This window comes from Molossus molossus, unplaced genomic scaffold, assembly GCF_014108415.1.
Source record: "Molossus molossus isolate mMolMol1 unplaced genomic scaffold, mMolMol1.p scaffold_m16_p_11, whole genome shotgun sequence".
NCBI lineage: Eukaryota > Metazoa > Chordata > Mammalia > Chiroptera > Molossidae > Molossus > Molossus molossus.
In genome coordinates, this window is record NW_023425346.1 from 1,227,459 (window position 1) to 1,241,924 (window position 14,466).

The 14,466-nt window shown below is 46.0% G+C and overlaps 2 protein-coding genes across 3 annotated transcripts in view; one reads left to right on the forward strand and one right to left on the reverse strand.

Moving 5' to 3' along the window:
- WDR33 (WD repeat domain 33) overlaps positions 1 to 3,582 on the forward strand; it is a 70,042-nt gene extending 66,460 nt beyond the window's left edge. For both annotated transcript variants that reach the window (XM_036253272.1, XM_036253273.1), the window contains 2 exons: positions 735 to 950; positions 2,953 to 3,582. In XM_036253272.1, the coding sequence (XP_036109165.1) occupies positions 735 to 950; positions 2,953 to 3,182 (446 nt within the window). In that variant the 3' untranslated portion in view covers positions 3,183 to 3,582. The remainder of the gene's footprint in view (positions 1 to 734; positions 951 to 2,952) is intronic.
- A 2,884-nt stretch (positions 3,583 to 6,466) lies between these two features.
- On the reverse strand, positions 6,467 to 7,385 carry SFT2D3 (SFT2 domain containing 3). The gene has a single exon (XM_036254503.1). It carries the CDS (start codon positions 7,327 to 7,329, stop codon positions 6,694 to 6,696), a length of 636 nt encoding a protein of 211 aa, XP_036110396.1. The 5' UTR covers positions 7,330 to 7,385; the 3' UTR covers positions 6,467 to 6,693.
- Positions 7,386 to 14,466: the final 7,081 nt, after the last annotated feature.

A 14,466-nucleotide genomic window follows, 5' to 3' on the forward strand; every position in this document is an offset into this window, starting at 1 on the left:
AGGGCAGAGTCCGACTTTCTAGTGAGCTGGACATTTGTAGCGGGATGTGCCAGATATGAAACAGTAGCGCTTTCCACACTGAATTCTTTCACTTTTGGAAAATGTAGTTAAGTGAATTAAAGTTTTCTCAGTCTTGTCTTAATGGCTAATATGGCAAATATTATTATCTATAATGCTCATAAATGAAATCTCTTTGGGATTTTCAGTAATTTTTAAGAGTGTACAGATAGCCCTGGCTGGTTTTGCTCAGCAGTTAGAGTGTTGGCCTGTGGACCAATGAGTCACGGGTTTGATTCCTGTCAGCGACACATACCTCAGTTGCGGTTCATCCCCAGCCCTGGTCAGGGTCGTGTGGGAGGCAACCAGTCGATGTGCCCCTCTCAAATCGATGTTTCTCTTCCTCTCTCTCCCTCCCTCCCACTCTATCTGAACAAGAATGGAAAAATATCCTCGGGTGAGGATTAAAAATAAAAAGAAGAAAAGAGGGTAAAAATATTCTCAGACTAAAAAGTTTGAGATCCACTTTTCTGGACCTTACCTGCTTCTTATTTTAGGTGGCATGTTGATTTCTAATCTTGACCTTTTAAAAAATGTACTCATGGTGTGTTTCTTGCATGAATGAATGTTGGTTCTCACTTACTCTTAACAGTCTAATTTCTACCTGCTGTTGGTCACACTGTGGTTCTAAGGAGACTGTCAGATTCTGAGCATGTCTACCTCTGTTTCTGTTTCAGGGCCAGGTCATGAACATTTCCGTGATGCTCCCCGCCCTGACCATCCCCCTCACGATGGTCATTCCCCAGCTAGCAGAGAACGTCCCTCTTCTCTTCAAGGCATGGACATGGCATCCCTGCCACCCCGAAAGCGCCCCTGGCACGATGGGCCAGGGACCTCTGAGCATAGAGAAATGGAAGCCCCAGGGGGTCCTTCTGAGGACCGAGGAGGCAAAGGTAAGTAGAGGCTAGTGGTTCCAGTACTGGGGGCTGTGAATGCCATAGCCCTGCAGAGAAGGCTGCAGGGGCCTCTGGAGGCCTCATCTCCAGGCCCGTCCCACTCCAGGGTATGCCTGTTCTATCTGTCCCCTGCTAGGGTACATTCCACCCTTCAGGGCTTAGGCTGAGGAAAGGCACACGTTCCCACGTGGTACAAATGCAGTTTGCTTGGCCTCACCCCACCGCCAGTCAGCACTCTCACTCAGGACTGAGTTTGGCTTCTGCACAAGTCTCCTCCACTGCTTTCAAGAGTCTCTACTTTGCCCTGGTCGATGGGGCTCAGTTGGTCGGGTGTCATTCTGTGTGCCGATTGGTTGCAGTTCCATCCCGGTCAGGGCACATGCTGGAGTTGCAGACTCGGTCCCTAGTAGGGGCTGTGCACGAGGCAGCCAATCCATGTTTTGCTCTCACATCTATGTTTCGTGCTCTCTCTCCCTCTCCCTCTATAAAGAATCTCTGCTTTGTTCAAGCTCAGCTCTGTCAGGTGCCAGCACGGTCTCTGCTGGTGGTCCTTTGCTCTAACTGGCCAAGGTGCTCTCTGCTGGTGGCTGCTCTGTCTCTTCAGTGAGGGGCAGGCGCAGGTGGAAGGAACTTTCAGCCCGGGCAGCGGCCACCAAACGTTCTACAGCTCTGGCCTCCGGTCGGGCTGTTGCCTCTGTGGTGTGGTATGGAGGCTGCTGGGAAAACTGCCATGTGCTCCAGCTCATCCTCCACGCCCGTTCACCTGCCTCCCTGCAGAGTTCTGGCTTTTGTTCTTGAGTTTGGTTCTTGTCAGAGAAAACCCCTCAGAAATCACCTTATGTCATCAGGAGGTCTCCCCATCCAAGCACACATTTTGTGGCTGTTCTGTATGGGCACCCAGGACACCTTTGTAGGTCCTTGGCCACATGGCTAGTGTGACAGTGACATCCCCGCTGACAGCAGCTTTGCCCTTGCACCTTCTGGTGGGTCTGGCTTGCACTTTGTAAGAAAAGAAGCCAAAATTATTCCTTTGGCCAGCTTTCCTAACCTCTTTCTTTTTTTCCCCTTCACCCAAGGATAGTTTTCTATTTATCATTAGATAGAGCGGGAGGGAGAGACAGAGAGAAACATCGATGTGAGATGGACACATCGAATGGTTGCCTCCCACACGACCCCACTAGGGCCGGGATGAACTGCAACTGAGGTATGGGTCCTTGACTGGAATCAAACCCACGATTCATTGGCCTGCGGGCCGATGCTCAAACCACTGAGCCAAACCAGCCAGGGCCTAATCTCTTTGTCTTAATTGGACTCAATTACATTAAAAAAATTAAGACAAAATAAAGTTGTCATTAATCTTCTGATAATGCATAGGGGAGAGGTGACCAAATCTTGTCATCTCATGAGAAGAAGAATTTTAAGTCAGAATTTTAATGATACCTAAAGTGTGTCAAGACAAACTAATAAAACTATCCCTGGGAGAAATAATTCTAAAGCTAGTGTTTCTCTATGCTTTTGCTTTTCAATAAATATTTTATTTCACGATTTAAAAGGAAATCAAAAGTGCCACATAGTTGTGAGATGATCCTAATAAAAGCTTATTGTACTTAGAGCACTTGTAACTACCGTCATCCAGGTGCTTCAAGAGCTCCTTAGTGCTTTACAGACCCTCCCTCAGAGCCCTGGGGCACAGAGGGTGAGGCTCCACTTCCTGCTGACCAGAGCCAGGTGGGGGTCCGTGACTCCCGGGGGTGCTGTGTATCTCTTGGCCTCCTATTCGCTCCGTCCCAGGGCCTTGGGGAGCATGGCCAGTGGATGTGGAGGGCATGGCCACAGGCCAGGCTGGACGGACAGTGGTCCAGAGGGCGGGACACAGCTTTCAGTGCTCTGATGCCAGTTTCTGAAGTGTTGTGCTGTCATCACAGTAAAAGTTCATGCCAGGAAGTCATCAGTTGTCTCTGATTTAAAAAAGTCATGCAAAATCAATGTTTCGTTTCAGGCCGAGGGGGCCCAGGACCTTCCCAAAGAGTGCCAAAATCTGGACGTTCCAGCTCCTTGGATGGAGATCACCATGATGGATACCACAGAGACGAACCTTTTGGGGTCCCTCCAGGCAGTGGTACCCCTTCTAGAGGGGTCCGGAGTGGCAGTAACTGGGGCAGAGGGAGTAACATGAACTCGGGTCCACCGAGGCGAGGAGCTTCAAGGGGTGGTGGAAGGGGTCGGTAGAAGTGGGGGTGAGCACTCCTTCACCTTCCTGGACAGTATTTAAGAATTTCTTGTGGACTTACCAAGAGAAACAAAAGGAAGCCTGCACCTTGTACCCAGAGCTCTCTTTCTGGGGCAGCTGAATTCTGGGAGCCCTCTGAGGTCTTCAGGATGGAGAGACTGCTGCTGGCTGCCCAGAGTAGCTGGCGTGTCCTGTCCTGTCCATCCTCACTGCCCTAGCTCCTCCATTGTTTTGTGAAGATAAAAGCTGGAATTTTTTTAAGTGTCATGAGACAAGGAGCACCTCCACAAAATTAAGTTCATGTCCAATTGGAGATTTGTTTCTATATGTACAGTTTGTCAGAGAAAAACATTAAGTTGTTTTTGTATGAATACAGAATGTGATTTATGCAAGAATTGACAGAACAACCAGTTGTGATGTGCTTGCCTTAGGAAACCGTTCCCGCACTGTCTGCTGAGGCTGCGAGCAGACTTGATGGAGCCTGTCATCTAAATTCATCTCATCTGTGAGCTTCGTTTTTAAACAGATTCTCATCCAGCCATTTTCTCTCACACTTATTTTTGTAATAGAGAAATACCGTAAAACTAGAACATAGTTTGGAGTAGATTCAAAGCCTTAGTTAGATGTGCTCTGGCAGATGAAAAATTATACTCCAGAGAAAAAAAAATATTCTCATTATCCAAGTAGGGGCTCTCCCTTGGGTGCATCTCCTAGTAATCACCTTAGACTTGAATTGCCTTGTTTCTGACTAGAGGAACTTAATGTAAGCCAGAAATTAACTTCATGTACCCTTTTGATTACTGTAAATCATTTCACAAATTGTTTAAGTTGAAAAGAATGGACCAAAATGTCTGAAAAAAGTTTGTAAAACTTCAATAATTTCTTTCTTTTCCATACTAGTTATGTAGAGATACCCATGTTTAAGGCCAGGGACAACCCTAACTTCAGTAAGCCAGGAAGTAAAGTAAAATTTCTTTAGTTTTAAATGTAACATTCGGCCCCATATGGAATGGATGCCAAAAGTTCGGTTTGAGCTAACTCTACAATACTTTCAGTACTGACCCTTGCTTTGTTTTTATAAGAAAGTTTTCATCATTCAAAGCTTCAGTCTGGAGACAAGTCTGCTTTGGCAGACTTAGTGGTGCTGGAGTTTCAGGAGCTGCTTAGAAAGTTTTTTTCTCAGGGATGGTTGGACAGTATGTAAACAATTCATAACTAGCTCTCTATTAATGCAAAAAATGGTAAAAGTAAGTTATTTCTGCAAAGTGAGAATATGGCAGTCACTCATTTTGCTTTTCAGGACCTATATACTAAAAGTGAATAGTTTTCACTTTACTTTGAAATAAAAACATCTTATTTATTAGCACCTCACTGTAAACACAGGTAGCTCAAGACTGCTGTAGGTTTGTGGATATTGTTTATTTGCCCTCCATTGACACATCTTAAAAAGAAGATGTAATCAATTCTGAGAATCTGAAAAGGGATTCTATCAAGATTAGGCTCCTTTTTCTGAGATTCATGTGGTAAGAAACATGATCATCTTACCATCTTAGGCGTTAACTTTAGCACACACTACCTCAGTAAGCAGATACGCAGATCACATTTTTTGTTGTTGTTCATCCTCACCCCAGGACATTTTTACAGAGAGAGAGGGAAACACTGATGTGAGAGACACATCGACTGGTTGCTTCCCACACCCCACCCCACCCCACCTGGGGCCGGGGAACTAACCTGCAACTTGCCCTTGACTGGGAATCGAACCTGTGGCTCTTAGGTGTGAGGGCCAATGCTCCATTCATTGAACCACACCGGCCAGAGCCCAGGTTACATTTTTGGTGTGAATTTAGAAAAAAGTGAAATCTCTACAGTATATATTTATGAAATACTTATACATATACACATTTTAAAACATCACTGTCAAAATACATTGTACTTTGAATTTTATAAAAGCTAGATTTTCAGTGTTGAATTCTTGAGAAAATGTTGGAAAAACAATATTTAGAAATACCAACAAGTGTGCTAAACATGTTCAAGTCCTCCAGTTGTGGAAGTCCTGGAGAAATTTAGAATCAGAACCGATTTCACTAGGGGTAGATGGAGCAGCCAAGGGCCTAGGACTCTCATTACAAAACACACCACTCCCTGAAAACTGCATTTGCTTTTACAAATACCCTGTTGGATTTTCCTCCAGGTAGGTAACCTATTTACTGTCCAGGAACAGGACATTATTTGCAAATAGTACTGTGGGAAGGAAGTGTTCGCAGTAGCCTGGCTGTGTCCTGTGGATGTTGGTCACTACGGTGGCAGGGACCTGAGAACACATTTTGAGGTTGGAGAAGAGGCTCAACTGCTGCCTGACAACTGTTTAGGCAACATTAGAATCCAGCCCCAGAAAACTGTTCAAATTGTGCAATCCAGGACACAGAAAAGTGAGTCCAACTTTGGCTGAATGTGGAATCTTGAGAGCTCAAAAAAAAGGTGATGCCTGGGTCCCAAGCCCCAGATTCTGATTGAATTCGTCTTAAGTTTGGCTTTCAAGTAATTCTGATGTGACTGAGAACCACTGAAATAGGATTTTAAAATGCTACATACATTTTACATTCTAATTAATATGTAACGAGTGACAACGCATACAGTTTTATGGACTCAGCATATTTAGCCCACATTTTCTGGCAATAAATTTAGGTGTGCAATCAAGTCACAGATAAAAAGTGCTGACCCAGAGGAAGGAAACTGCAATTAGATATGAAAAGCATCTTCCATTGTGTTAGGCTTGGCATACAATGTTTAAAAAGCAGGTCATACAATGGAGAATTTACTTGCCCGTGGTGTCTGCAAACATGGAACCGCAGATGGAGTTTTCTGCAGGGCCCCTCACCAGGCGTGCCCAGTCTCCCAAAGCATGCACGTGCACCCGCTGACACCACGACGGGGCAGAGCGCGTCCTTTTTAGGTCCATCGCGTGCTTTTGTCATCGACACGGATGTTTAGGTCCATCGCTTTCATCAGTACAGTATTCCTCTTACTTTATAAGGCACATTGACAATTCACTAAAAGAAAAGCCGAGGTAAACCCTCTTTAAGTACTTGAAAAAATCCGATGGCTAAATTTAACGTTTAAATCGATACCCTCATGGGTCCACTCACGTGGAAGAACGAGGGAAAATTTTCAAGAGCCAAAGACAAGCTTATCATAGCTGAACTCCAATCTACCACTGGAGGTTTAAACAGAAAAAAGGAGCCTCGGGAAAGTCACGAGAGCAGCTGATTAGGAAGACTTTTTTTTTTTTTTTTTTTTTTTTTACTGAGCTCAGGTAAGACCACGGTTAACGCAAGAATAATTCATGTACGTTTCATTGCACATCAACTCAATGACCACATCTCGTTCCCACAGCACAAGCCATTGAGTCAGAACAAAAAGCCAGAATTGAGCATCTTCCAAACAGCACGTGGTCCGCTTTCCGCGCACCCCAGGGGCAGTGGGCGTCGTCCCTGCTCCCGCGTCCAGGTGTCACACTGGCAGCGCCCTGGCCAGGCGGCTGCCGGAGCCCAGCCGCCCGAGCGCCAGGCGGAGCGCAGTGCTCGCGCCTCGTGGAAGCAGGCCAATCAGCGCGGCCAACAGCGCGGCCACCTGCGCGCAGGCGCCCAGAACCGTCAGCGGCGTACTGCGCAAGCCCAAGGCGGCGTACAGCGTGGTGCCCAGCGCAGCCGCGTAGAGCAGCGTAGTCCGCGACGGCGCCTCCTCGCCGCGCAGAAGGCGCTTGCACGCCGCGCCGCCCCGCAGGATCGCGCCTCCGGCCAGCGCCAGCGCCGAACCCAGCGACCAGAGCAGCGCGAACTTGCGGGCGCGCAGCAGCAGCACGGGCGCATAGAGCGCGGCCAGGCCAAAGCAGAGCGTGGCCAGCAGCAGACACACGCCACTTGCCGCCAGCTGTTGCGTGCGTGTCACATTCGGCAGGCACGCCGGACCCGCCTCCGGCTCCGCGGAGCTCCGCGCCCACGCCCAGCGCAGGCCCGCGCGGTCCAGCCATGCCCCCGCCTCGGGTTCCTCCGACTTTTCCGCGGCGAGCAGTGGCTCCGCGTCCGCCGGCGCGCCCGCTTTCCCTTGTGCCAGGTACTCCTGCAGCTCGCGGTGGATATCCGCCATCTTGGGCCGGGAGCGGCCACCTACTTCCGGCGCTTTTCATTGGCTGACGGTAGCGGCTCTCCCCTGCGACAGCTATTGGTCGGCTGTGGGACGAGAGGCGGGATCTGCGTCTCCTTCGGGTAGGGCAGGTTCGCCGGTCCCCGCTCCGCTGTCTCCGCGCCTGGCGGCAGCCTGGGCTGCCCTCCGCGTTCACCTTCCCGCGCCAGACCTTGTTCTTTTTTTTTCTTTGTTGGTTTTAGAGAGAGAGGAAGGGAGAAGTGGAGATAGAAACATCATTGAGACAGAACATGGATTGGCCGCATCGGGCCCAAAACCTGGGCATGTGCCCTGACCGGGAATTGAACCTGCGACCTCGTGGTGCAGGGTCGACGTCAACCACGGAGCCACGCCACAGGGCCAGACCTTGTTCTTTATTGTGTGCAAGGCGCTGTTGGGGCCTGAATAAATCGTGTTAGCATTAAAAATTATTTGAAGGTGGGGTTGGTGTGGTTATAAAGGTTACCTGAGGGACTCCTGTGCCGAAACGGTTGGCATCTTACTTTTTTATATGAATTTGAAGATCTAATTGGTTTTGTTGAACGGTTTGTGAGTTGGGCAGCAGGTCTTCTAGCAAGCAGAGAGACTCCTGTGCTCTGTCTTGGCCTTGTGGATGTCAGTGTCTTGGTTGTGGTGTGCAGTGTTTTTACAAGATGTCACAGTTGGGGAGGCTGGGTAAAGGGTACACAGGGGTCTCTGTATTCGTAAAACTGCTTACTTACAGTTATCTCAAAAATTCTAAAAGATGCACGACTCAAAACTCAAGCTGTAACAAGCTACAGGCGAGTCTGTTGAGACTCGCTGGAGCCCATGCAGATAATTCATTGGTTTGGGGAAGGAGATTCTTGATGGATGTTCACTGGTAGGAAATAAGTTTAAGTCTCTAAATTAGACACTTATGGGAAATCATTTTCTCAGTTACTAAGTTTGGTTTTCCTGAGGGCGCATGTGTGAAAGTGTCCCTTTCACATTCTCTGGTTCCGTTTTAGATTGAAATCCTTTCATACTTGATAATAGTAATCGTCACTCTGAGTAAACTCATTAAAATGGCTACTATATAGAAAGTTTTGGCTAGACATGGAGAAACATACATCATGACTAGAAATGTAAGATGGTGCAGCTGCTGTGGAAAACAGTATGGCGGTTCCTCAAAAAATTAAAGATAGAATTGCCATAATGACCTGGTAAGTCTACTTCTGGGTATATGTTAAAAAGAATTTAAAACAGGGTCCTGAGATACTTGTACACCCTTGTTTATAGCAGCATTATTAATGATAGCCAAAAAGTGGAATCAATCCAAGTGTCTACCTAGGGGTGAATGAATAGTGGTATACACAGACAGTGGAATATTATTCAGCGTTAAAAAGGAAGAAAATTTTGGTTTACTACATGAATGCACCTGAGGACATAGGATACTGAGTGAAATAGATTAGTCACGTAAAGGCAAATACTGTATGATTCCACTTACATGAGGTTCTTGGGTCAGAGCATAGAGACAGAAAGTAAAATGGTGATACATAAATGATGTTTCCTAGTCATTTACCCAGCTGTGAGATGGAAAACACAGGGATTGTTCTGCTCTTTGTACAGATGAGAAATTAAATAACCTACTAAAGGTCATCCCCAAAAAGTGGTGGTAGGGTAGGGTTGTGTGTTTTGGTTCTTAACCTTGTGAGCTTCCCGTTATATAAAGAGGGCTTCCCTGGGAATTGTATTATATGAAGCCAGAAGTCTGCTCTGGTTCCTGCACTGACAGAGGACAAAATAAAACCCTTTCTTGACCCCATCTCTCCCAGCTACTGCTGCAAATTTCATTTGAAGAGTCTATAAACTTGATGTCTCTAATTGTCTCCATTGTCCTTGAACCTACTTCATTCCATTATGCCAACAAAATTGTTCATGACAAAGTCACCAAATACTTTTGTTGCCAAGTCCAGTGCAAGTTTCGGTGTTTACCCTCCTTAAACTTCCAGAAATGTTCCACACAGTTGCTCACTCCTTTAATCCAACGTGGCTTCTGGGACAGCACCTAGAACCAGGTGTACCATCTCAAGTCTCCTTTGTGTGCTCATTATCCTCCTAACGTCCAGGGCATATCCTCCCCCCCCCCCCCCCCGGCACTGCAAAGAATAATATAAATGGAGCCACTTTAAATTGGAGTTGGAACTGCCATCCCAGAGGAACTACCTTGCCTGTCTTACTCCTCACGCCTTTGGAATGTTCAAACAGCAAAGTACCCTTTGGACTGGGCCTAAAGCAACATTGGAACTGTTTCAAAGATAACAAGAGGATATTATGACTACCAGACTGGAAATTAAAAACATTCTTTAGAGTTCACACCACTATGTTAGCTTATCTGCACCTATAGAAATGCCTTCCTTCTACTGATGATGTATTTGACGTAGTTTCTCTTCCTTTTCTCATAAATGCCTCTTGCCTTTGTCTCCCAATTGGAACACTATTTGTAATTCTGCCCAGTTGAACCAACTGAGCCCACACCGCCCAGCTATTAAAGACCTGTTAAAAAGGCTCAAATTTTTCTACCTCAGACAGTGGAGACAATAGACATCTCTTGTGCAGCCAGACAAAAGGGTGGGAACCTCCAAAAAGGTCAGAGGCTTTCAGAATCTCTGTGTGGAGTTCAAGGCTCCACACCTGGACAACTGTGGGAAGAGTCTCTGTCCCAGAAGTGATAGGGACCTCAGGCTGTGGGTGAATGTGAATCCCCCAGTCGGCTTAGGTTGTGTGGGTCATGGGACATCATGACTGACCAGACAGAAAGCTAGGGGACATAGAAAAAAGGTGTTCATGTTTCCCTCAGTTATCGAATCTTCTGTTCAAAAGTATGAAAAATTGTTTTTTTAGGTTTTTCTCCCCAAAAATCAATACTAGTGCAATCTCCATTCCTCTGAAGTACCTACTCTGGCAAGGAATTTAATTCAGGGTTTTTCAAAGAAAGGACTCTGTTCCTTTATTTTTTACTTATTTTATTTTATCCTCGAGGACATTTTTTATTTATTTTTTGCATATATCTTCAGATAGAGTGGGAGGGAGAGAGAGAGAAACATCAATATCAGAGAGAGACATCGAGTAGTTGCCACCCACACAATCCCAACCAGGGCCAGGGACAAACTGCAACCAAGGTATGTGCCCTTAGCGGGAAATGAACCTGGGCCTCTCTGGTCCGCGGGCCAATCCTCTAACCACGGAGCCAAACTGGCCAGGGCAGGACTCTCTGCCTTTAAAGTGGTGGTCTCCAAGAACTTTATCTGTGCCATCTGTTGGAATGAAAATTCTGAAAAATAGATTTTATCTGATTCTAACCTATCAAAGCCAATCAGTTAACCCATTTCACCTGTAATTTACTAAATCAGTGGATTTTGCTATATGATACCTGTCTCCATGGAAGTATGCCTCTTAAGGTGTCAGTGTGTTTGCCAGTAAAAGAGCCTATGTTACTAAAAGTTATGGAATGTTTGCCAATCTAGGGATTACTAGCTTTTTCTGCCTACCTGATTAGGCATGTCTTAATAAATGAGTCTTGGTAATACATTTCTTTGCATAAATCTAATAAGACCAGTTTCTAACTATGTGGTCTTATAACCAAGACTTTGACTGGAATATATGTCTAAGAGAGACATGCCTGGACTCCAAAGGAATTAAGATTGACTTCCAAAGCCAATAAAAAGCCACTTGCAGAGGCTTCTGGTCAAGATGGCAGCATAGGTAAACATGGTACTAGAATCCCCCCACAACCACAAAAACCATCATTCAGAACCACCTGAAATCTAGGTGAATGGAAGTCCTACAACTAGGGAATTGAAGAAGAAGCCACATGGAGACTGGTAGGAGGGATGGAGGCACAGAACAGGTGGATTCCATACCCATGTGTGGTGTTTTTTAATTGGGAGGGATATCTTAGCTGTGGAGGTCCCTCCTGAGAAATGAGGTGACCCAGCCCCACAACAGACCCCTCAGCCTAAGGTTCCAGTGCCAGGAAGAGAAGGTCCCATGACTTCTGGTTGTAAAAACCAGTGGGGATTGTGGCTGAATGACACTGAGGCCCTGGAGTCCCAGGCAGTTCCTCTTAAAAGGGCCTGTGCACGGACTTACTTGGATTCTCTCCCTCTAAGCTCGTGTTGGGGCAGCAGCTTGAAAGGAACCAGGAACACATGGGAGGAACTAAATTATCTGGCATTAGGGCACGAGCTGGGGGCAGGGCAGCTTCCTCCCAGATGGAGTGCTTGCAGAGGCCATTGTGCCTTTGCTGAGCCCACCCCACCACAACACCAACAGGTGAGCACCATATCTGAGTCTCTCTCATCCTGGCTCACACTGTTCACCCTGCCCTGGTGATTTCCTGAGACCTTGCCCCACCCAACTTGGGGGCTCATTTAAGTTGTTTCCAGTGGCTTTTCCATACAACTGGCCTCTCTTTCCTCATGCTTCAACTTTCTTAAAATCTCTCAGACAAGCAGCAGTGGCCTCAGCGTGCTCTGTACCTCTCACTAAGTGACCCCGGGCCTGGCACTAGTCGCAGCCCACCTTGGTTCACAGCATGTCCTCTCCTGGGCTTCTCCAAGCCCATCACAAGTAGCAGCCACCTGCAGGTTGCTCAGTAGCTCAAGCCTGGTGGTCCTAGACAGGGCACAAGCAGTGGCTGACTTTGCACCTCCCGGGAGACCCCAGAGCCAGTGCACCCAGTGGACAGCTTCAGATCATGCCAGATTATAACCCTACCACTTCCACGAATGACACACTCAAGGGGCAGACTTGGTGAACACCAAAGCCCCACTGAAGCATGTCCTGCTCTGTAGGGTCGACACCTGCATAGCAGCTCCTCCACTGTAGTCGCAGCTGGTTCTTGGCTGATTGGCCTGGGGTCAGTCCTTCCTGGTGATGCCAACAGCAGTCAAGGCTCGCTATAGCAGGACAGTGCGCACACAGCCCACACGGGCACACCTGGAGTGCCCAGCTCAGGTAACTGGGGAGGCTGCATCACTGGCCCTACTGGAAACCTACTAAACAAAGCCATCCTACCAAGTCCAGGAGACATAGCAGTTCTACCTAATACATATAAACACAGGGAAGCAGACAAAATGCAGAGACAAAGAAACAGGTAACAAATTAAACTGGAGAAATCTCCAGAAAAAGAACTAAATGAAATGGAAGCAAGCAAATTACTAGATACAGAGTTCAAAACGATGGTTCTAAGGATGCTCGAGGAACTTAGTGAGAACGTCAACAGCTTGATAAAGGAATTAGGAACCATAAAAAAGAACCAGTCAGAAATGAAGGCTACTCTAACCGAAATGAATAATTTATTATTTTTTATTTATTTATTTTTTTATCCTCACCCGAGGACATTTTTCCATTTTTTGTACAGATAGAGTGGGAGGGAGGGAGAGGAAGAGATAGAGAGAGAGAAACATCGATTTGAAAGGGACACATCGAGTGGCTGCCACCGCACGACCAACCAGGGCCGGGGACAAACTGCAACCAAAGTACGTGCCCTTAGCGGGAACCGAACCCGGGTCTCTCCAGACCACAGGCCGACGCTCTAACCGCTGAGCCAAACCGGCCAGGGCCGAAATGAATAATTTAAAGGGAATCAACAAGTAGAGGATACTGAGAATCATATCAGCAATTTGGAATATGAGGAAGCAAAAACCACCCAATAGAGCAGCAAAGAGAATCCAAAAATATGAAGATAGTGTAAGAGGCCTCTGGGACAACTTCAAGTATACCAATATTTGCATCATGGGGGGCCAGAAGGAGAAGAGAAGTGGTACAAAATTTAAAACCTACTTGAAAAATAATGACTTCTTACCTGATGAAAGAAAGCCATACAAGTCCAGGAAGTGCAAAGAGTCCCAAACAAGATGAATCCAAAGAGGCCCACCCCAAGACACATCATAATTAAAATGCCAAAGGTTAAAGACAGAGAATCTTAAAAGCAGCAGGAGCTGCTGAGTTCTGTATGGCATACATAAACACAGCCTTAAAAACAAAACTTTGGCCCTGGATGGTGTGGCTCAGTGAATAGAGGGTTGGCTTGCACTACTGAAGGGTCACAGGTTTGATTCCCAGTCAAGGGCACATACCTGGGTTGCAGGTTTGATCCCTTTCCCCGGTTGGGGTGTGTACAGAAGGCAACCAAATGATGTGTCTCTCTCAAATTGATGTTTCTCTCTCTTGCCCTCCCTTGCTTTCACTCTCTAAAAATCAGTGGGAAAAAAAAATCCTTGGGTTAACAAACAAAAAATCCCACAAAACTTTGGTCTCTAGATGCATCTGTGTGTGTGTGTGTGTGTGTGTGTGTGTGTGTGTAAGTAAACCACATCCTAACTGAAGAAGGTGGAGTTTTCTCTGTTAATTGTTCTGTTGATAATAACATTTATTATTATATGTAATTATATATTTATTATTGTTTATTATATGATATGTTCTATATATCTGTATCTGTATATCTACACACACACACAAACCCTTTGGATGATATTAATAAAGTTGACTTATAAAGAGTTTTGTTTAATTGGCTTAAAGGAATTAAGTGCATATATATGTAAAGAAAGAAAGAAATGTAACAGAAACTAACCCAAATGTGTTTCAGGTTCTGATAAAACATTTGATAGTAAAGCTAATTAAAATAGGCATGTCTTTAAAATGATTAAGTGTAATGCTTTTTTATTCACCTACTCTTGCAAATTTGTTAGCCAAAATAACTTAGAATGATGATTGACTTGGTCTGACATCCCATAAAGCTTTTATGGGTAACCTAAATATAATTATTAAGAACAAATAGTAGAGCGCGGCCGGTGTGGCTCAGTGGTTGAGCATCGACCCATGCACCAAGAGGTCACCAGTTTGACTCCTGGTCAGGGCACATAGCCAGGTTGTGGGCCCGATTCCCAGTGGGGGGCGTGCAGGAGGTGGCCAGTCGATGTTCTCTCTCGTCAATGTTTCTCTCTCCCTCCCCCTTCCTCTCTCTCTAAAATCAATAAAGGAAAAAAAAAACCCTCCTACATTTACCTTTTAATTTAAAACTTTTACTATTTTAGAATTAATATTTTATTCTAAAGTGAACGCAATGTATTCATA